The sequence below is a fragment of the Panthera onca genome, chromosome B1 (genome assembly GCF_046562875.1).
Source record: "Panthera onca isolate mPanOnc1 chromosome B1, mPanOnc1 haplotype 2, whole genome shotgun sequence".
NCBI classification, from domain to species: Eukaryota; Metazoa; Chordata; class Mammalia; order Carnivora; family Felidae; genus Panthera; species Panthera onca.
The window spans coordinates 198,844,279-198,867,815 of NC_138342.1; the positions used below are offsets into that span (position 1 = coordinate 198,844,279).

Here is a 23,537-nt window from a genome sequence, read left to right on the forward strand (position 1 = left end):
AATACAGGGCTTCAACTGTGAGATCACGACCTAAACTGAAATCAAGAGTCAGACACTCAACCGAGACACCCAGGTGCCCCAATTTTTTATTTATTTAAATTCAAGTTAGTTAACATACAGTGTAGTACTGGTTTCAGGAGCAGAACACAGTGATTCATCACTTATATATAACATCCCGTGCTCATCCCAACAACTGCCCTCTGTAATGCCCATCATCTATCTAGCCCATTCCCTACCCACGTTCCCCTCCGGCAACCCTGTTTGTTCTCTATATTTAAGAGTCTCTTATGGTTTGCTTCCCTCTTTGTTTTTATATTATTTTTCCTTCTTTTCCTCTATGTTCATCTGTTCTGTTTCTTAAATTCCACATGAGTGAAATCATATATTTATCTTTCTCAGACTAATTTCACTTAGCATAATACACTCTAGATCCAACCACATTGTTGCAAATGGCAAGATTTCACTCTTTTTGATCACTGAGTAGTATTCCATTATATATATATATATATATATATATATATATATATATATATATATATACCACATCTACTTTATCCATTCATCAGTCCATGGACATTTGGACTCTTTCCATAATTTGGCTATTGTCAATAGCACTGCTATGAACATCAGGGTGCATGTGCCCCTTTGAATCGGCATCACTGTATCCTCTGGATAAATACCTAGTAGTTCAATTACTGGGTTTTAGGAGAATTCTATTTGATTTTTTAGGCACTTCCTTACTGTTTTCCAGAGTGGACCAGTTTGCATTCCCACCAACAGGGCAGAAGGGTTCCCCTTTCTCCATATCCTTGCCAACAACTGCTATTGCCTGAGTTGCTAATTTTGACCTTTTGGACAAGTATGAGGTGGTATCTCATTGTAGTTTTGACTGTATTTCCCTGATGAGTGATGTTGAGCATCTTTTCGTGTGTCTGTTAGCCATCTGGATGTCTTCTCTGGAAAAGTGGCTATTCTTTCATGTCTTTTGCCCGGTTCTTCAATGGACTATTTGTTTTTTGGGTGTTGAGTTTGGTAAGTTCTTTATAGATTTTGAACACTAACCCTTTATTCAATATGTCACTTGCAGGTATCTTCTCCTGTTCACTGCCTTTTAGTTTTGTTGATTGTTTCCTTTGCTGTACAGAAGCTCTTCATCTTGATGAGGTCCCAATAGTTCATTTTTGTTTTTATTTCCCTTGCTTCCTGAGACATGTCTAGTAAGAAACTTCTGTGGCTGAGGTCAAAGAGGTTGTTGCCTATTTTCTCCTCTAGGACTTTGATGGTTTCCAGTCTCACATTAGGTCTTTTAACCATTTTGAATTTATTTTTGTCTATGGTGTAACAAAGTGGTCCTGTTTCATTCTTCTGCATGTTGTTGTCCAGTCTTCCCAGCACCATTTACTGAACAGACTTTTTTCCATTGGATACTTTCCTGCTTTGTCAAAGATCAGTTGGCTATACACGTTTGTGGGTCCATTTTTGGGTTCTCTATTCTGTTCCATTGATCTTTGTGTCTGGTTTTGTGCCAGTATCATACTGTCTTGATGATTACAGCTTTGTAATACAGCTTAGAATTGTGATGCCTCCAGCTTTGCTTTTTCAACATTACTTTGGCTATTCAGGGTCTTTCTGGTTCTATACTAATTTTAGGATTGTTTGTCTAGTTCTGTGAAGAATGGTGTTGATATTTTGATAGGGATTGCATTGAATGTATAGTATAGACATTTTAACAATATGTGTTCTTCCAATCCATGGGCATAGAGTATTTTTCCATTCTGTGTCTTCTTCAATTTCTTTCCTAAGCTTTCTATAGTTTTCAGCAAACAGATCTTTTACCTCTTTAAGTTTATTCCAAGGTATCTTAAGGTTTTTGTGCAGTTGTAACTGGGATCAATTCCTTGATTTCTCTTTCTGCTGCTTCATTATTGGTGTATAGAAATGCAACCAATTTCTGTACATTTATTTTATATCCTGCAGCTTTGCTGAATTCATATAACAGCTACAGCAGTTTTTTGGTGCAGTCTTTTAGGTTTTCCATGTACAGCATCATGTCATGTGAGAAGAGTGAAAGTTTGACTTCTTTGCCAATTTGTATGCCTTTTATTTCTTTTTGTTGTCTGATTGCTGAGGTTAAGACTTCCAGTACTATGTTGAACAACAGTGGTGAGAGTGAACACCACTGCTGTGTTCCTGACCTTTGGCAGAAAGCTCTGTTTTTTCCCAGTGAGGATATTAGCTGTAGGCCTTCATATATGGCTTTTATGATGTTAAGATATGTTCCTTCTATCCCCACTTTCTTGAGGGTTTTTATCAAGAAAGGATGCTATATTCAGGGTGTATCACATTAATTTGTGAATACTGAACCAGCCCTGCAGCCCACGAATAAATCCCATTTGATCGTGGTAAATAATTATTTTAATGTACTGTTGAATTCAATTAGCTAGTACAGTATCTCGTTGACAATTTTTGCATCCAGGTTTATCAGAGATATTGGCCTGTAATTCTCCTTTTTAGTGGGGTCTTTGTCTGGTTTTAGAATCAAGGTAATGCTGGCTTCATAGAATGAGTTTGGAAGCCTTCCTTCCATTTCAATTTTTTTGGAACAGCTTGAGAAGGATAGATATTAACTCTGCTTTAAATGTCGGGTAGAATTCCCCCTGGGAAGCTCATCTGGCCAAGGACTCTTGTTTGTTGGGACATTTCTGATAACTCCTTGCTGGTTATAGGCCTGTTCAAATTTTCTGTTTCTTCATATTTCAGTTTTGGTAGTGTATGTGGCCAGAAATCTGCCCACTTCTTCCAGATTGTCCAGCTGGTTGGCACATAACTTTTCATTGTATTTTCTTACAATTGTTTATATTTCTGTGGTGTTATGATCTCTCCTGAGTCACAATTTTATCTACTTGGGTCCTCTCTCTTTTCTTTTTGATAAGTCTGGTGGCTAGAAGTTTATCAATACTGTTTATTCTTTTAAAAAACCAGATTTGTTTCATTGATCTGTTCTGTTTTTTTGTTTGTTTCTATATTGTTTATTTCTGCTCTAGTCTTTATTATTTCCCTTCTGCTGGCTTTCGGCTTTATTTGCTGCTCCTTTTCTAGCTCCTTTAAGTGTAAGGTTAGGTTGTGTATTTGGGACTTTTCTTGCAATATACTTCCCTTTTAGGACTGCCTTTGCTGCATACCAAAGGGTTTGGACAATCATGTTTTCATTTTCATTTCCTTCCACATATATTTTTATTTCTTCTTTAATTTCCTGGTTAGCCCATTCATTCTTTAGTAAGACGTTCTTTAACCTCCATGTATCTGAGGGCTTTCCAAATGTTTTCTTGTAGCTGATTTCAAATCTCACAGTAGCATTGTGATCTGAAAATGTACATAGTATGATCTCAATCTTTTTGTATCTGGTGAGGGCTGATTTCTGACCCAGTATGTGATCTATTCTGGAGAATGTTCCATGTGTACTCGAGAAGATTATGTGTTCTGCTGCTTTAGGATGAAATGTTCTGAATATATCTGCTAAGTCCATCTGATCCAGTATGTCATTCAAAGCCATTGTTTTCTTGTTGATTTTCTGCTCTGATAATCTGTCCATTGCTGTAAGTGGGGTATTAATAATAGTCTCCTGCTATTATGGTATTATTATCAATGAGTTTATGTTTGTGATTGATTTTTATATTTGGGTGCTTCTATCTGGGGGCATAAGTATTCACAATTGTTAGATCTTCTTGATGGATAACCCCCTTAATTATGATATAATGCCTTTCTTCATCTCGTTAGTCTTTTTTTTAATGAATTAACAATACTTTAAATTTTAATTTATACAAACATTTGTATTATTTTTAGTAAAATCATTTTTAATTTTTTTTTTAATTCAAGTTAGTTAACATACAGTGTAGTCTTGGCTCCAGAAACAGAATCCAGTGATTCATGTCTTATATACGACATGAAATGCTCATCCCAGAAAGTGCCGCCTTTAATACCCATCACCCATTTAATCCATCACCCCACCCATCTCCCCTCCAGGAGCCCTCAGATGGTTCTCTGTATTTAAGAGTCTCTTACGGTTTGCCTCCCTTTCTGTTTTTATCTTATTTTTCCTTCCCTTCCCCTATGGTCCATTTGTTGTGTTTCTCCGTCTTTGTTTTAAAATCTTGTCTGTCTGATATAAGTATGGCTACTCCAATTTTCTTTGGCCCTCCATCAGCATGACAGAAGATTCTCCATCCTCTCACTTTCAATCTGCAAGTATACTTAGGTCTCAAATGAGTCGCTTGTAGACAGCAATAGATGGGTCTTGTTTTTTTATCCATTCCGCTACCCTATGTTTAAGCTAACTTTAAAGGGGCTTGATAAAGGGTGCCTGGATGGCTCAGTCATTTGAGTGTCCAACTCTTGATTTTGGCTTAGGTCATGATCCCAGGGCTGTAGGATTACATTCAGGAGCCCAGTATCAGGCTCCTGAATGAGCATGAAGCCTGTTTGAGATTTCTCTCTTCCTCTCCCCTTCCCCCACTCACACATGCACACTCTAAAAATAAAATAAAATAAATAAATAAATAAATAGGGACTTGCTTAAGTTGTCCTTGGGTAATAATAATTTTGGAGTTTCCATGATGTCCTTAAGAAGCCCTCAGGAGGGGCAAAAACGAGAGAGGGGATAAAGCAAAGAGGGAATTAGGGAACAGACCACCAATGAAAGCAAGATGGCAGGACTCTTAGGAGAAGAAATTGTGAGAATTCCCTTTTCAGGATTAGCTGAGAGGCCTCTTTTTAGTACAAGGACACCTGTCAGTTTACATTTCTACCCTAGCATATCCGTTAACCTCAGGTTTTCAGGAAAGGTCTGTTTTTCTGTACCCTCCCCCTCCCCATGTTCCTATACAAACTAACAGGTAGCTCACATCACTTCCTCCAAGAAATTTTCTCTGATATCTCTAGGCTAATGTAATAAAACCTCCTTTGTTCATTAGCTGATAGGACAAATACTTACTGAGCACCTACTATGAGCCAGAATGTGTCAGATACTTAGTGGAAATACAACCTTAGAACAAGACAAACATGGTGGCTGTACTTACAGAGTTTACATCATAATGGAAAGACCAAAATGCATGATTAGGTAGGTAGGCAGGTAGCTCAAACAGAAAAATGGGTCACATTCCTGGCTATTTACCCAAAAAACACAAAAACACTAATTCAAAGGGACATCCTTATATTTATAGTAGCATTATTTATAATAGTCAAACTCTGGAAGCAGCCCAAGTGTCCCTCAGTAGATGAATGGATAAAGAAGATGTGGTACATATACGATGGAATATTGTTCGGCCAAAAAAAGAATACAGGGCGCTTGAGTGGCTCAGTCAGTTAAGCAACTGACTTCGACTCAGGTCATGATCAGGTTTTGAGTTTGAGCCTGCATCAGGCTTTCTGCTGTCAGCACAGAGCCTACCTCATATCTTCTGCACCCCATTTCTCTGTCCCTTCCCCACTGGTTCTATCTCAAGATAAATAAATACACTTTTATTTATTTATTTATGTGCAACAACATGGATGGCACTAGAGGGTATAATGCTAAACAAAATAAGTCAGTCAGAAAAAGACAAATACCAGATGATTTCACTCATATCTGGAATTTAAGAAACAAAACAAACAAGCAAAGGGAAAAAGAGAGAGAGAAGAAAGAGAGAAACAAACCAAGAAATAGAGTCGTACTGTAGAAAACCGATGGTTACCAGAAGGGAGGGGGGAAATAGGGGATGGGGATTAAAGAGTATCCTTATCATGACGGAAAAATAAATTAATTAAATTTAAAAAACAGACAAATGAACAAAATATGTTTTAATGGCACAGATAGGAATTAAGGAGTTGAGATAGAGGACTTTTGTCTTGTGGGCCATATAATCTCGGTATTACAACTCAGTTCCACAGGTGTAGTGCAAAAGCAGCCATTCATAATACACAGTCAAGTGTGCATGCTGTGTTCCAAGACACTGAGATTTGGATTTTGTGTCATTTTCATGTGTCAGAAAATACTCTTTTATTTTCTCTTCAACCTCATAAAACTGCAAAAACTAACGTTAGTTCAAGGGCCATAGCAAACAAACAAGGTGGTGAACTGATTCAGCCCACACACCATAGTGCACTGATCCCTGCTTGGAATCACTTAATTCTAAGCCACTTGACCTCAGCAAGAAGGATAAAACTGATTTATGTGTTAGAAGTGTTGCATTTGCAAATGTACAAGAGGTGAAACCAAAGAAGACGAGTAGCAGGCTTCTGCAGTAATGAGGCAAGATGATGGTTGTGTGGACTAAGGGGGAACAGTAAAGATAAAGATCCACGAGGTCTATTTTGAGATACACTCAACAGGACATTTTAATGGACTGTGTAAGATGAGGGAGCTGCTTCATTGTGAGCCTTCCTCCACAATCTCCCATAAAAAAACTTTTTTTTTTCAAATGCAAGGAAAGCACTGACCTACTATTCATCAAAATTTCAAGTAACTTGTAAGTAGAAAAACAACCCAAGTTCCAATATAGCTGCAAGCCGGTGGATGCAGAAAGCAGGGGAAGGGATTACAATTCCATAAACAGTGTGGAGAGGCCTGGAGCATTCAGATAAAATACAGGTAAAATACCTGTGAAACTGTGAATTTCAATAACTGTGAAAAAGAGAAAGTTGGCACTAACTGCTGAAATACAGAACAGGAGTGGTTCACAGCACCCATTACAGCAGAGGCCCAGAACTGACAGGCTCTGAAAAGTCTTCATTGTGGGGAGAATCAACTGTATTGAGAAGGAGTGGTAACCCTGGAACAAACAGCAGTGAAGGAACAAAGAGGAATATATTCAAGGATCCCACAGAAACAAAAGGCAAACCCTTCCCCCCCTTACCATCAACATCATCCATAAAAGGAACTATGCAGACAGCAGAACTGATGTAAGATGGTGCTCAGAAACTAGAAGCCCTGCCTAAAAAATTACTGGGAATAGAACAAAGCAGAGCACATCTGGAATAAAACTGTTTGGAAAAGAAAAAGCAAATCAAACCATTTCAGTGAATGAAAATTCACCTGCTATCAAAATAAAAACAAAGCTGAGGAAAGTAACACAACTCTCACATCTGAATCAAATACTGTCAAACAAGTATTTGAGAAAATGCATTCACCTACCCATCCATCCACACGTGTGAGGTATTTCTTGAACCATAAATATAAAAATTAAGACAATAACAAAACGGGAAGACACTAAACAAACGAGGATTAAACTTAGGAAAGAAAAAGAAGACAAAATCATGTCAGAAATGAAGATTAATTATAACATGCCAAAGAAGAAAAAAATCCAAATGAAAATTTAATAAAGAATACTGAATAAAAACAAAAGTGGGGGGAAGGATAAAAATAACATCTAGGAAGAAGTAAAAAGGCTCAGAGTCAAATGGTTGAAATTAAAGGCAAGTGAAAAAGGCCCAACATACATAGAATGGAAACCCTTGAAGAGAAAAGCAACACAATAAAACAGTAGTAATTAAAACTATAAAACAGTAAGTTTTTCCAGAAATAAGCCCTGAATCTCTTGACAGGGCCAACCTAGAATTAGAATCAACAACTGGATCAATTCAAAACCCACTAAAGAAAACGACTAGATTTTAAAGAAAAAAACAAAAAAAACAAAACAAAACAAAACCCCTGGGTCCCCTTGAAGAAAGATCAAATAATTTATAAGGGGACAAGAATTAGACTAGCTTCAGATGCTTAAACAAAAACAAAAACAAAAACAAAACTAGGTTCCACTTGTTTTTAGTCCTAAAAACCAAATCTCCTGCATATGCACTATTAAGTCATACATACATTGTGAAAATTTTAAAAAGGCTTTAGAAACAAACAAAAAGGCATATTTTCAAAGGCAGCAAACAACCTGCAGCTTTCCCACATTTTCTGGGTCTCTACCCTGAGGTAAGGCAGTGGCAGTCTCCGCAGGTGTGGGGGTGATGGGCAGGAGAACTTGCTGTCTTTCTGGCCAAAGGAATCAGGGGAAGAAGCCCTGGCAAGGAGGGCCACCAGAGAATAAGGCAAGGATCCAGGAAACAAGGCAGGGAAGAGGAACCTTAAGTTCGGAGCAGAAAAGGCCATTTCCCTGACTGATCCCTTGATCTACATGTACATAAGGCAAACTGACATCAGCCTGTGGCCAAGGCTTGATGAACTGAGTGAATCTAAGCAAATGTCCAACACACATCTTAGAATGACATTCTGAATTTTAGAGCTAAACAAGTTAACTGTGTGTTAAAACAAAATCAACAATCTTCAGAGCAGTATAAAAGAATGCAGAGCCTACATAACATTAACAGTGTCCAAAAATAAAACCCTAAGTTAAAAGGTCACATTAAGAGCCAGGAAAATGTGACACGTTCCCAGGAAAAAAAAAAAAAACAGTCTATAGATGCCAACCCTGAAATGCTGAAATTATCAGACAAGGTGATTAAAGGATCTACCGTCACCATACTTTGCAAAGGAATAGAAAATACATATGTAAGGAAAGACAAGAAAAGCAAAGATAGAAATCTCAGCTGAAAAACAGACATACATAAGAACCAGGTGGAAATGTCAGAACTGAAAAATACATGAAGTAAATGTACTAAATAAATAGGCTTAATGACAAAATGGAGTTGATGGAGAAAAGAGTCAATGAACATGAAGGAGGGTCAATGTGAAGAAAAAAAATGACTGAAAAATAACAAAACACCAGGGCATCAGGGTCAAGTGGGGAAATTGCGAAGACCGTATTACACAGCAGGGATTTGCAAACTAAGGCCCCCAAGTCAACGTGGATCATCACCTGGTTTTAGAATAAACACAGCCACCCCTTGTTTGCTCATTCTCTATGGCTCCTTTCACTACAAGAATTCAGTAGCTGAATAAAGACCGCATGGCCCACAAAGCCTACAGTAAAGGCACACCTCATGTTACTTACTTCGCTTTAATATGCTCTGCAAATACTGCATCCTTTCCAAACTGGAAGGTGTGTGGCATCCCCATAGAAAGCAAGTCTATCAGCGCTATTTTTCCAACAGTATTTGTTCACTTCATGTCTCATTTTGGTAATACTCCCAATATTTCAAAATCTTTCAATACAATATTTTTACAGTGATCTGTGATCAGTGATCTTTGATATCACTACTGTAATTGTTTTGGAGTGCCACAAACCACACCCATCATGTAAGACAGTGAACTTGATAAATGTGTGTGTTCTGACTGTTCCACCAACCAAGCAGTGTGGCCATCTCCCTCTCCTTGGGCCTCCCTGTTCCCTGAGACACAACAGTATTGAAATTGAGCCAATTACAATATAAACCCCACAATGACCCCTAAATGGTCAAGTGAAGGGAAGAGTCACACATCTCTCACTTTAAATCAAAAGCTAGAAATGATTAAGCTTAGTGAGGAAGGTATGTCAAAAGCCAGAACAGACCAAAAACTACACCAAGCAGTTAGCCAAGTTGTGAATGCAAAGGAAAATTCTTGAAGGAAATTAAAAGGGCCAGGACAGTGAACATACAAATGATAAGAAAAGCCAACAGCCTTATTGCCGACATGGAAAAAGTCTGAGTGGTCTGGATAAAAGATCAAACCAGCCACAACATGCCCTTAAGCCAAAGCCTAATCCGAGCAAGGCCCGAACTCTCTGTAACACTATGAAGGTTGAGAGAGGGGAGGCAGCTGCAGAAGAAAAGTTTAAGGCCAAGAGAGGTTTGTCGGTGAGGATTAAGGAAAGAAGCCGTCTCTGTAGCATAAAAGCTCAAGGCGAAGCAGCAAGTGCTGATGCAGAAGCTGCGGCACGTTCTCCAGAAGATCTAGCGGAGATAATTCGTGACGGTGGCTACACCAAACAACAGATTTTCAGAGTCGGTGAAACAGCCTTCTGTTAGAACAAGATGCTACAGAGCTTTCCCCGCCAGAGAGAAGTCAATGCCTGGTTTCAGGGCTTCCAAGGAAGACTGACGCTCCTGTCAGGGGCTAACACAGCTGGTGCCTTAAGTGCAAGCCGATGCCCACGTACCGTTCTGAAAACCCGCGGGCCCTTCAGAATTGGGCTACATCTACTCTGCCTGTGCTCTACCTGCCTGTGCTCTGCCTGGTCACCCAAGAGCTCTGATGGAGGCGCACGATGAGACGAATGCGGTTTTCATGCCTGTTAACACAGCATCCATTCCGCAGCCCGTGGATCAAGGAATCATTTCATCTTTCACATCTTACTATCGAAGAAATGCATTTCACAAGGCTATAGATGCCATAGATGGTGATTCCTCTCATGGATCTGGGCAAAGTAACCTGAAGACCTTCCAGATCGGACTCACCACTCTAGATGCCATTAAGAACATCCCTGACTCATGGGAAGAGGCCAAAATATCAGCATAAATAGGAGTCTGGAACAAGTGGACTCCAACCTTCATGGGTGACTTTGAGGAATTCAAGACTTCATGGAGGAAGTAGAGGCAAGATGTGGTGGAAGGAGCCAGAGAACGAGAGTCAGACGTAGAACCGAAGATGGGACTGAATCACTGTGCTCTCATGACCAAACGTGAACAAATGAGGAGTTGCTTCACGTAGATGAAGAAAGAAAGGGGTTTCCTGAGATGGAATCTAGTCCTAGTGAAAATGATGTGAAGATTGTTGAAATGACAACAAAGGATTTAGAACACGACATAAACTGAGTTGAGAAAGCAGCGGCAGGCTTTGTGAGGATGGGCTCCAAGGCTGAAAGAAGTTCTACTGTGGGCAAAAAGCTATCAAACTGCCCCATGTGCTACGGAGAAACTGTCTGAGAAAGGAAGGACTGATCAACATGGCAAACTTCAACGTTGTCTTATTTTAAGAAACTGCCACCCTGATCAGCCAGCAAGCCAAGCCATCAACACTGAGGCAAGCAAGACCCTGGACCAGCAAAAAGATTTTGACTGGAGGAAACCTCAGATGAAGATTAACATTTTCTTAGCAATAAACTATTTTTTAAAATTAACGAATGTACTTTTTTTAAACATAACATTATTGCACAGTTAAAAGACTACAGTACAGTATAAACCTAAGTTTCATATGCACTGGGAAACCAAACACTTCATTTGACTCACTTTATTCGATATTTGCTTTATTGCAGAGGTCTTGAGCCAAAACCAAAATATATCCAAGGTATGCCTGTATTTACTGTCATTTTAAAGAAAAACTTTACCAGTCCCTGATATACAGTTAGAGTAACCAAGAAAAGAGGAGGAAATGGGACAGAAAAGATATTTGAAGAAATAATGGCCAAAAACTAATCCTGTTTTTAGAAACCAATACATAACCTTACATATTCAAAAAGCTCAATGAAATATACACAGAATCTACTAAAATCTAAGAATCTACTCACCATACCTAAACACTTACATTCACCTTCTGAAAACCAAAGACCATGAGAAAAAGTGGAAAGACATCAGAGAAAAAAGACACACTACTTACAACGGAGAAATGATTTGAATGACTACAGGGTTCTCAAAGAACACCAGAGGACAGAAGACTACAGGAAAAACCTTTAAGTAATTTGGGGTGGGGGAGAAACTGGCAAATGGAACTGCATATCCATGGAAAATATGATTCACAAGTAATGATGGAATTAAGGACATTTTCAGAGAAAGAAAACTAAGAAAATTTGAAGAGACATGCTAACCTGAAAGAACTTAAGGGGGAAAGTATCAATTTAACAGTAACGTTTGGAGATTTCAATATCCCATTCAACAATGGACAGATCTACGGGCACCTGGGTGGCTCAGTTGGTTCAGTGTCTTGAGTCTTGATTTCAGCTCAGGTTATAATCTCACGGTCATGGGGTTGAGCCCTCTGTCAGGCTCTGCACCTGCCTTTACTCAACCTATTTGCCACAGCTGATCATTATCCCCTCCTTGACAGCTTTCTAGAATCCCATCCTCACTCATTTTCCTCCTCAACACCCCAACACTAGAGTGATCAACATTGGAACCTCTTCTCTTCCCTATCTACACTTCCTGAGAGATCACAGCCAGATTTATGGCTTTAAATAACATCTGTATACAGAAGACTCCCACATTTTAATCTCCAACCTCCCCCAGGAGCTCCACACTCATATATCCAACTGCCTACCTGACATCTCCACAGGGGTGTCTAATAAACACCCCAAATTCAGCATATCCAAATAGAACTCATGACCTGCCCCTCAAAACCTGGTGCTTCTGAGGCCTTCCCAGTCTCAGTAAACAGCAAACCGTATTTCTGGTTCTTTGGGCCAAACACCTCACAGTCACCCTTGATTCTTCCCCTGCTCTACAAACGCATCCAAATCCTCAGATCTAGTGTGGCACTACCTTCAAAAATATATCCTGAATCTGACCATTCTTCGTGACCATGTCACTGCCACCATGGTCCTGGTGACATCTCTAGGCTGGATGCTCAGGAGCCTCCAACCACTCTCCTGCTGCTGTCCCACACACTTCTCTCCTCACACCCCACAAGGCCCCATGTCATCTGATGCCCCACTGCCCTCTGGTCTCAGTCTCCACTTCTCACTTTAACTGCACCTGTCACGGGCTCAACTATGTTCCCCACAAAATTCATATGAAGTCTTAACCCCAAGTACATCAGAATGTGACTGTACAGTTGCCTCTTGAACTACATGGGGGTTAGGGGCACCAATCCCTCACTGTGCAATCAAAAATCCATGTGTAACTTTTGACTCCCCCAAAACTTAACTACTAATAACCTACTGTTGAACAGAAGCCTTCCTGATAACAAGCAATTAACACTTATTTTGTAGTGTTATATGTATTATATACTGTATTCTTAAAATAATACCTCATTTCTTAATTTTCATCAGTATTTTGAGGCTGCAGTTTATCTGTGAGTTTTTTCAAATTGTTGCAAATCTCCGAAAAATGTTGATTTTATTGAAAAAACAATTCATGTAGAGGTGGACCTGCACAGTTCAAATACTTTTTTCCCCAAGTGTCAAGTATAGTTGGAGATACTGCCTTTAAAGAGACAATTAAGGTTAAATGAGATCACTAGGGTGGGCCCTAATCCAATACAACTGGTGTCCTTAGAAGAAGTGATTAGGACGGACGACAGGGGCGCGCGCGCGCGCGCACACACACACACACACACCCACCCACCCACCCACCCACCCACCCCAGGAGAAGACACAGACAGAGAGAAGACAGCCATCAGCAAACCAAGGAAAGCGGCCTCAGGAGGAAGCAGTCCCGCCAACACTTTGACCTCGGCTTCTAACCCCCAGGATAGTGAGAAATGAACATCTGTTGTGTAGGCCTCGTGTGCGATATTTCAGTCTGGCAGCCCTGGCCGCACCACATTCATGCCCTTGTCTCCTCGGTACACCAGGTATGCGTGTCCCAGGACCTACGCAGTCACCTTCCCCGTAGGCAGGGCTGTGCATTCTACTACATCCATTTTCAGCTGCTGAAATGGAGGCTTTAGGGTATTAAATGACTTGCCCAACTAAGACAAGAGAAAAGACCAAATCAAATTTTATCTGGTTCTGTGATGTATGTGAACTATCTCCACACCTGACCTATACTCAATACAGAGAAAAAATACAGAGAAAAAATAAACTACTCACTTTTCGACCCAGAGCACTGAGACAAGCTTCACCCCTCTCTTCTGCGCTTTGTCCCAAGTGCTCTGGTATCCATCTTTGAACACCACGTGAGTTACTTGTTTGTTAAAAGTTTTTGAAACCTGTAGACAAAAGGCAGAAAACAAAATGTAAATTACCACTTATGAACAATTGGATAAGTAAAGTTGATCAAAAAGGACACTTTATTCAATATTTGTCAAAAGGAAAACATCTAAACTGCCCACCCCAGCAATTCCATTTCTCAGAATCTGTCACACAAAACTACTCTAACAAATGCACCAAGCCACTTAAAAAACCTATCTGCTCCAGTTAGGATGGTGTGTTATGCGTGTGTTTATCTCTACTCCCTCTCAAAAAACCTCTGACGTGAAGAGTTAGAGTTGGCAACGCATTTTCAGTAGAGAGCATGGGAGCCGAGTCAGATAATTAAGGACATTTAAGATAAGCTTTCTACACCAAAGACATAAACAAAATGAAATTCACAGGAAACAGGCAATAAAGAGAATAGTTATGAAATTAAAACACTTATTTAACATATTTGGAAGAAAAGAACATTCATTTAAATCTTTAGAAGATATTGTGCTCATGAAAAATTATCTCTAAGATGGGGAAAATATTTTTTTAAAAGGATCAGAAAACTAAAGAGCTCTTGGAAATTAACAATATCATGCCATAAGTAAAAAAAAAAAAAAAAAAAAAAAAAAAATGCCTATAGAAATACTGGACAATAATATACTTGAGAAACTCTCCCCTGAAGGACAACAAAAAGACAAGGAGATGGATGCAATAGAAGTAATAACATCAGCTCAGACCAGGAGAATGAGGAGCTAAGTAAGAATAGTTGAAGAAATACAAGAATAGAGAAAATGGAAAAGAAATCAGTAAAGAAATAATCCAAGAAAAACTTCTCAAATGAAAGGGCATGGATTCTAGATCAAAAGGATCCCTGAGGGCCCAGCATGAGAATGAAAGCAGTGCCACACTGAGCATATTATCGTGACATTTTGGTAGAGCCGTACTCCGGCTCTACTAAAGATTTAATATTCTTTAAAGGTGAAGGTGGGGATAAATCACACTCAACAGTGAGACACGACAATGGCATCAAGCTTCCCAAAAGCAATCTGGAAGTCAGAAAACAATGGAAAAGTGCCTTCAAGGAAAAATAATATACACCTAGCATTTCACAATCAGCTAAAATATCAATCAAAGGTAAAGAAAGGTATAATAAAGGCACGTTCAAACTCATAGGGTCAAAAAATTTTCCTCTTCTATGTAATCTTTCCAGAAATAGAAGTCATCCAATACATAATTCTTTCAACAGTTAATTTTATCAAGATAATATATGCACACTGTTGGGAAATATAAAGGTAAATATCAAAAGAAACATAAAACTGATCTGAAAAAGGCTGCCTTAAAAAAACAGAATGAGAAGTGTAGACCAAAGGATTGTTGGTTTCTCTTTGTTTTTACTATGAACTTAATGGCACTGCACAATTGCCCTTTTAAGCAACATGTATGTATTGTTTTGATAAAATACACAAACATATCTCTTTGTCTACCTACCTACCAGAAGGCCACGGAGAGCTGTTGAGGCAGTGAGGGATTATTACTGAGCCAAGATTCTAGGTACAGACGGACACAATCAGAAGAGTTTAGCATTCTGGGTTATTCTTTTCCTAGGGCTTTGTCAAATTTAGTAAACACTGCATAGCACTTCTAAATGCCTCTGAGGACAAGGGGGATAAAAATTGGACTGCCGGCCTCAGAATGGAAAAAGGGAATCTGGCAAAGCCCTCACATCTTGGATGGAGACCCCAAAGGGCTGATACAGAAGCAAGGATGAACTACACCTACAGGGACCCACACAGGTCTACAGTCCAGTTTTAAATAATCTCCAATCCTGCAACTGGATTAAGATAATCCTGGATTATGAGCACTAAAAGCATCATGACTGAAGCAAACGTGAATCTATTTTGAAAAAAGAAAATACAATTCTAGGTCTCAAACTAATGCTAAACAATTTTAAATATATACAATACTCAACTAAAAAACAAAAGCAAAACAAAAAAATGTCCAACAAAATATCAAGCTTATCTAGAGATGAAGTGAGAACATAAACCACTAGATAAAACAGAAAAGCAGACCTAGATGCTACAACTTACCCAACAAAGCCTTGTGGAACACAGGGAAAGCCCAGCTTCAGGAGAAATGGAGAAGTACAATGCTGTGGAGAGTTTAGCTAAGCTACTCCAGGGTACTGCTGCCGTGGCATCCATTTTGTTTGGCCAAGCAGCCTGCAGGGGTCTTAAATCAGCACTAACCCCTCATGCAAGCACACACCCTAGATAGCAGCCCCCAGTCACAAGCAAATGTCAGTTCCCCAGGGGAACCTTGTGACCAACCATCTCCTTCACCTCCAAGGTCCTTCCCCTTGTGTACCCCTTAAATAAGATCCCATGAAGCTACCAAAACCTTACTTTTTGATGTGAATTGACTAATCCATTCCCAGCCTAGGAAGCCCAAAGCATCCATCCTTGAGCCCTGCCTTCTCTCTGGCTGCACCCTGCCCTGCCCTCCCCATGTGGCCCCTCCAGGTATGTCATGTACCTCCTCCAGGACCTGTTAACAATAAACTGTTTCAGTTTCTCTATGGCTTGTTGTTGAACTGTGTTCACCACTCAGCACCTTGAGTTCCACTTAACAAATGTTAATTTAACAATGTCATAAAAAAATGCATATATAAAAAGAAGGTTGAATATCAATGCACCCATCTGAAAAAGCTGGAAAAAGAGCAACTAATTAAAACCAAAGACTGAGTTAGGTGATTATAAAAATAAGGCCAGAATTAATACAAATGAAAAGGAGGATCAAGAACACCAAAAGTTGGTTCTTTGGAGAAACTAATAAAGTCAGTAAAACCCAGATAAATGTTATAAGGAAAATAAGAGAGAAGGCACAAATAACCACTATCAGTATGAAGAAGGTATCATCACTATAGATCATGAAGACATTAAAAGATTCAAACAGAATATTATGAATAGCTTTGATCCAATAAATTTGAAAAATTTAGAGAAAATGGATACATTTCTAAGAAAAAAAACCAGTCTTCTAAAATCACTTATAAGAATAGAAAAAATGCATAATCCTGTTTTCAAACAAATTAAAAACTGTAACAGAAAGTTTTTTAAAAATCTACAAAGAAAACTCCAGGACTAGTTGGCTTCATCAGCAAATTATATCAAAAATTTTAAAAATAAATAATATCAAACCATACCAACTTAGAATAAAAGAGTCACAATTCTGCAACTTGTTTTATAAAACCAGCACACTAATACTAAACCACAGGAACAGAAAATGACTAGCCAGTATCACTCCCTGAATATTTGCAAAAAAGAAAAAGAAAGAAAACTGTACCAACAATTATACAGAAAGGATAATACAACCCCACCCCTTGAGTTTATTCCATGACTACACAGTTGGTTAACATTGAAATAAATGGTTATTCACTACGCTAACAAAGTAAAAATCTTAAGATCATCTCACTACGTGCAGAAGACATATTTGATGAAATCAAAAAGTGGATTCATGAAGTAAACTCTTAGCAAATTAGGACCTGATGTTAAAAAAAACTGCATTAGGCATACAATATGTCTTATATATGTAATCTAAAAAACAAAACAGACTCATAGATACAGAGAACTGGTGGGTACCAGAGGATAGAGGGGTGAGGAAATGGGCAAAATATGTGAAGGTATAAACTTTCAGTTACAAAATAAGTCATGGAGATGAAAAGTACACCATAGGGAATACAGTCAATAGTACTGTAATAACTTTGGTGCCAGATGGTAGCTGGATTTACCCTGGTGACCATTTCATAATATATATTAAGTGTGGAATTCTATGTTATAAACCTGAAGCTAATATAATATTGTAGGTCAACTATACTCCAATTAAAAAAAAAATTGCATTAGGTGGGGCTACAGGAGAAGATGGTGGCCTCCACAGGAGTTAAAGTTCCTCCTCGTAATATTCGCTTGTTGGAAGAACTTGAAGAAGGACAAAAAGGAGTAGGCGATGGTATGGTTAGCTGGGGCCTTGAAGATGATGAAGATATGACACCTCTAAGGTGGGAAGGCATGATTATTGGACCACCATGGACAAAAACAATATATAGCTTGAAAGTAGAATGTGGACCTAAACACCGAGAAGCTCCTCCATCAGTTAGATTTGTAACCAAAATTAATATGAATGGAATTAATAATTCCAGTAGAATAGTGGGTGCACGGAGTATACCAGTGTCAGCAAAATGGCAAAATTCATATAGCATTAAAGTTGTACTTCAAGAGCTAAGACGTCTCATGATGTTCAAAGAAAATGTGAAGCTTCCACAGCCACCAGAAGGACATACAACAATTAATTTTAGTGGACCTCAAACTTGTCTTAAATCAACAACCTTCTACTCATGTTAAATGACAATGCAAAATACCCACACATTAAGTAAAAGAATTCCAGCTGGTAAACATGACCTGGAAATTTGTGAGAATATATTTAATATATGTACACCATTATATTTTCAGCTTACAGGAGGAAAAATGCAGCACCATTTTTTTTCTCTTGTTAAAGGCACTGTCATTTAACCATAAACCTGGAGTACTCAGAATTCAGGTTTACAAGATGAAAGCATGGAGAGTCAGATGCTGTGGAAGCACGTTTCTGAAAAGTAAAAAAATCTCAAAAAGGAAAAACAGAAATGGCATGCTTTACCCATCTTGCTTAGTGAAAGAGATTCAAGTTGAAATTGTCTAAAGTAGCAGGTACAACGAATCTTGTCACAAATTGTGTTAATTTTTGAAGCGGTGTTGGTGCTGACCACTAGTAGTATCAAAAATATGTTCAAGATTGTTTTGATACCTGTATTTATAATAAAAAAATGTTGTGGGGGAAGCCGATGAGTATCTGTTAAAAGCCATTCCTGTGTGTTACATGTAACAGACATGGTAAACATTTGTTTACAATCTTTGTCTGACAAAACATGCATTTAAGAGAAATCAACAAAAAAGGAAACAGGTATATAGATATGTGATTTCAAGATTAAAGTTAGTCTTAAAATGTAAAAAGAAAAAAAACTGCATGAAGTGAAAATTTCAAAGGTTTTCTCTTGAGAAGAGGAACCAGACAGATGCCTGATATATGCACTCTATTCAACACTGGTCCTCACCAGCGCAGTACATCAAGAAAAAGAAATAAAAGGTATGAGGATTAGAAAAATAGAAATAAAATTAGAAAAAATAGAAATAAAATTCAAAAAATTGAATATTATGTGCAAATATTCAATTGTGTACTTTTTTTAAATCCTAAAAAAAGCCCTATCTCATAAATGAATTTGCCAAGTCTTCTGGACACAAAGCAGATATGCAAAAATTAACTATTTCTATATACCAGTAACAGAAAAAGGAATTTAGAAGATGCAATTTATTTATTTATTAAAAAAAAAAAATTTTTTTTAACGTTTATTTATTTTTGAGACAAAGAGAGACAGAGCATGAACTGGGGAAGGTCAGGGAGAAAGGGAGACACAGAATCTGAAACCGGCTCCAGGCTCTGAGCTGTCAGCACAGAGCCCAACACGGGGCTCGAACTCACGGACTGTGAGAACATGACCTGAGCCGAAGTAAGACACTTAACCGACTGAGCCACCCAGGCGCCCCAGAAGATGCCATTTATAATAGCATCAAAACTGCCCAGAGAAAACTATAAAACATTACTTAAAGAAATTAAAGAAACCAAAATCAACAAAGGCATACAGGTTCGTGGGCTGGAAAATTCAATTTCATGAAAATGTCAGTTCTCTACATACTGGTCTATTTTTATCAATCCTAATCCCATTCAAAAATTTTTAAAAGCTTTATGCTGTACATTGATAAACTGATTCTTATATATTTGGAAAAGCAAAAGTCAAAGAACAGCCAAGACACCTTAAAGGAAAAAAAAAGAAAGACTTCTGAAGTTTCATTATAAAGAACACTTAAGACTAGTTTGTCATGAGAACAGATACACAGATACAGAAACATATGGTGATCTGACTGATGACAAAGGTATTACTTCGGAGACCAGTTAAAGGAGATTTGTCAATGAATGGTGCTAAGATAAAAGAATATTCACATGGAAAAAAATGAAACAACTATTTCATACCATGTATAAAAACCAATTCCAGATGCACCGTAAATCTAGATGTAAAAGGCAAAATGATAAGGCTTTCAGAAAATAACACAGGAGAAATCTTCATAACCTTGGTATAGGCACAGACAGTTGTGTTTTTTTAAACAAGACACACACAACAAAGCTCACCACAAAGAAATAATCTGGGTTACAATTATCGACAAAAGATACCATAGAGAAGATGAAAAGACAAATCACAGAGTTAACTGAAAATCTTGCAATTCATATGGTCAGAAAAGATGCTGGTCAACTGAAAAATAGAGAGAATACTTACAAATCAAGAAGGAAAAACCCAATGGAAATTAAGAGCTGGAGCCCTGGACAGAGTCAAAATAAATATACGAAAATATGCAGAAAGATAGAATTTCAAGCCATGATGATATACCACCAGACGCGCACCAGATGCGGACAGGAAAGACAAAACCAAGTACAGTTGGCAGTGGGGCTCTCGAACGCTGCTAGAAGTAACAGGTGTCAAGTCGGAACCATCGCTGTCTCCCTCAGATGTGAAAATGGCCTATCACACAGGAAAACTGCTTGTTTTCAGAGGATACATACTGAACCTGTTTGGGGGCAAATTTTATCTGGGACTTACTTTCAAACGGTTTAGGAAAAAACACTTTCACACGTAAATATACTGCATAGAAGAAACGATGACACAACAAGTATGTTAAGATGTTAACAATTATTGAGTCAGGGTGCCTGGGTGGCTCAGTCGGTTGAGCGTCCGACTTCAGCTCAGGTCACGATCTCGTGGTCTGTGAGTTCGAGCCCCACGTTGGGCTCTGGGCTGACGGCTCAGAGCCTGGAGCCTGCTTCCGATTCTGTGTCTCCCTCTCTCTCGGCCCTTCCCCTGTTCATGCTCTGTCTCTCTCTGTCTCAAAAATAAATAAACGTTAAAAAAAAAATTATTGAGTCACTCTGTTCAACTTTTCTATCTGAAAATTTTCTCAATTAAAAGGTGAGAAACAGGGGCGCCTGGCGGGGCTCAGCCAGTTAAGCGTCCGACTCTTGGTCTTGGCTCAGGTTATGATCTCAAGGTCCGCGTCAGGCTCTGCACCAACAGCGTGGTGATTCTCTCCCTCTCTCTGCCCTTCCCCTGCTCGCTCTCACTCTCTCAAAAATAAACACACAACCTTAAAGAAAAAAAAAAAAAGAGAAAAACAAAAAGATCCAAGGAGATCTAAGATCTTAATACTACTCTTTTTTTTTTTTTTTTCTTAAGTTTATCACTTTTGAGAGAGAGACAGAGTATGAGCAGGGGAGGGCCAGAGAGAGAGGGGTAGACACAGAATCCAAAGCAGGCTCCAGGCTCCGAGCTGTCAGGACAGAGCGTTACGCGGGGCTCGAACTCACAATCCACAAGATCAAGACCTGAGCTGAAGTCGGACGTTCAACCATCTGAGCCACCCAGGCACCCCTTAATACTACGATTAAAGGCCATTTTGTCAGCTCCCACACTCCACGGCCTTTTTCGCAGCCAGTGTAATTTGTTTTAGCCCAAGTATGCAGCAGGTATCAAAACAAAGCCTTAGATCTTTCCATCAGGGAAGGGACTAAGACAACAAAATTTAGAAGCACCCTCTCTGCCCGTAGGTGAATGCCGCCCTGGGTTTTACACCCTGGGTGCCTCTCTTGCCTCAGCCTAAACTCCGGCCCTGCCTTCAATGATCTTCTCACCAAGTTAATGGTTTTAAAGTTCCATCTTTGAGGTTCATCCCTCTTCTGACGTGCAGACTTGTTTTCCAGAATCTCCTGGCATTCTCCTTTGTCCCTGGGTCCAGGGCTCCCATCACCTGTTGTCCACACACTAAATAGGCTCCGCTCTCAGCACCTTTCATCCTAAACACCTGAGCCATGACACCTGGCCCACAGGGTCTTGCCCCTAAAATGTTATCTCTAGCCTTAACTATCTCAAATTCCCTATGTGTGGATCCAAATGTCCGTCAGATGTTTTCAATAGGCCCAAATTCACAATCTTTCCCTTAAAAAATTTCTTCCTCCTCCTATATTTCTCACTTCGGCCAACAACATCCTGCATCCAATTAACCAATGGCAGAAGCCCTGTGTCTATCCTAGAGTCTCCTCTCATCACCCACAAAACCAAATGTTCTGTAATCTTACTGTTATAATGTGGTCCTATCATGCAACGTGGCCCACCTGCCACCTACCCACTGTCTTTGTCCTTCTTCCTTCATGTTCTTTTTTTTTTTTTAATTTTTTTTTTTTTAACGTTTATTTATTTTTGAGACAGAGAGAGACAGAGCATGAACGGGGGAGGGGCAGAGAGAGAGGGAGACACAGAATCGGAAGCAGGCTCCAGGCTCTGAGCCATCAGCCCAGAGCCCGACGCGGGGCTTGAACTCACGGACCGCGAGATTGTGACCTGAGCCGAGGTCGGACGCTCAACCGACTGAGCCACCCAGGCGCCCCTGTTCCTTCATGTTCTAAGCAGTAACTCCCAAAACAAGAAAATCCAAGTATTTCTATCACGTAAAGAGGACTGCCACGCGCAGCCGGGGGAAAATGACTTTCTCACCTTTGCTCCCATGTCCACAAGTTGGTTTGTAAATGTCTTCGAATAATTTTCTGTTCCGTTTACTGACCAGACTTCAACATAGGCCACTACATCTGAAAACAAACAAGATATTGACACGCAACCGATTTAGGGCTCCTGGGTGGCTGGGGGGTTAAGGATCGGACTTCCGCTGGGGTCATGATCTCACAGTTCCTGGGTGTCGAGCTGAGAGCTCCCAGCCTGCTTGGGATTCTCTTTCTATCAAAAATTAACAAATACTAAAAAAAAAAAATTTTTAACCCACGACATGTAATATATTTGAAATTCTAACATTCCTCTCCAAGGATTTCAACAGATTTTCATCTTGTTCTACTTACATCAAAAAGTAAATTTCAAGCTTCTTCTAACAAACACCTACGCCAAACAGCATCAGTGCTACTGTGGTTGTTAAAACTTCAAGCCAAGAACAGCTTTATTCATGCGCATGTGGGGCTTACCTTCTTAACCCTGGATGCTCTTCCCAAATTCCTAAACCCTGCTTAACTCCCCAAATTCCCAAACCGTGCTCAACTTTCCTAGTGAAGAGTATGTTCTCCACAAAGGACCATACAACCACCCGACTTTACACTGTGTACAGGGGGGCAGCCCCCGCATCCAGAGGGTGGCGACACACGGGACTCAAGGACAGCCCCCCCCACATCCACCGAGGGTGGCGACACACGGGACTCAAGGACAGCCCCCCCCACATCCACAGAGGGTGGTGACACACGGGACTCAAGGACAGCCCCACACCCTACAGGGGCGGTGACAGCGCCGCACTGGGGGACAGTCGCCTCCATGCCCCACAGAATAACCCCCCACTCGCCAAAGGAGCACCCCACAGGGACGGTGACAGTACTGGACTCAGGGATACCCCACAGGGATGATGGCAGTACTGGACTCGGGGACAGTCCCCGCCACACCGCACAGGAATGGTGACAGCCCCCCACTCCCCACAGGGACACCCCACAAGGACACCCCATAGGGATGGTGACGGTACTGGACTCGGGGACAGCCCTCCACTCCCCACAGGGACGGTGACAGCCCCCCACTCCCCACAGGGACACCCCACAGGGACGGTGACGGTAGTGGACTCAGGGACA

General features: G+C 39.8%; 1 protein-coding gene and 1 pseudogene across 3 annotated transcripts in view; one reads left to right on the forward strand and one right to left on the reverse strand.

The window, feature by feature from the left end:
* MCPH1 (microcephalin 1) overlaps positions 1–23,537 on the reverse strand; it is a 270,845-nt gene that overhangs the window by 246,225 nt on the left and 1,083 nt on the right. For 2 of the 3 annotated variants that reach the window (XR_013554978.2, XM_078445230.2), the window contains exons 2-3: positions 22,417–22,508; positions 13,641–13,759 (exon numbers count right to left, since the gene is read on the reverse strand). Coding sequence is in view for 1 of the 3 variants with exons in the window: in XM_078445230.2 (XP_078301356.2) it covers positions 13,641–13,759; positions 22,417–22,508 (211 nt within the window). In the remaining 2 variants the exon portion in view is untranslated. Of the gene's footprint in view, positions 1–13,640; positions 13,760–22,416; positions 22,509–23,537 lie in introns of those variants that run through there. The other variant, XM_078445231.2, reaches the window with a different exon arrangement.
* On the forward strand, positions 17,648–18,133 carry LOC132693368 (ubiquitin-conjugating enzyme E2 variant 2 pseudogene; annotated as a pseudogene).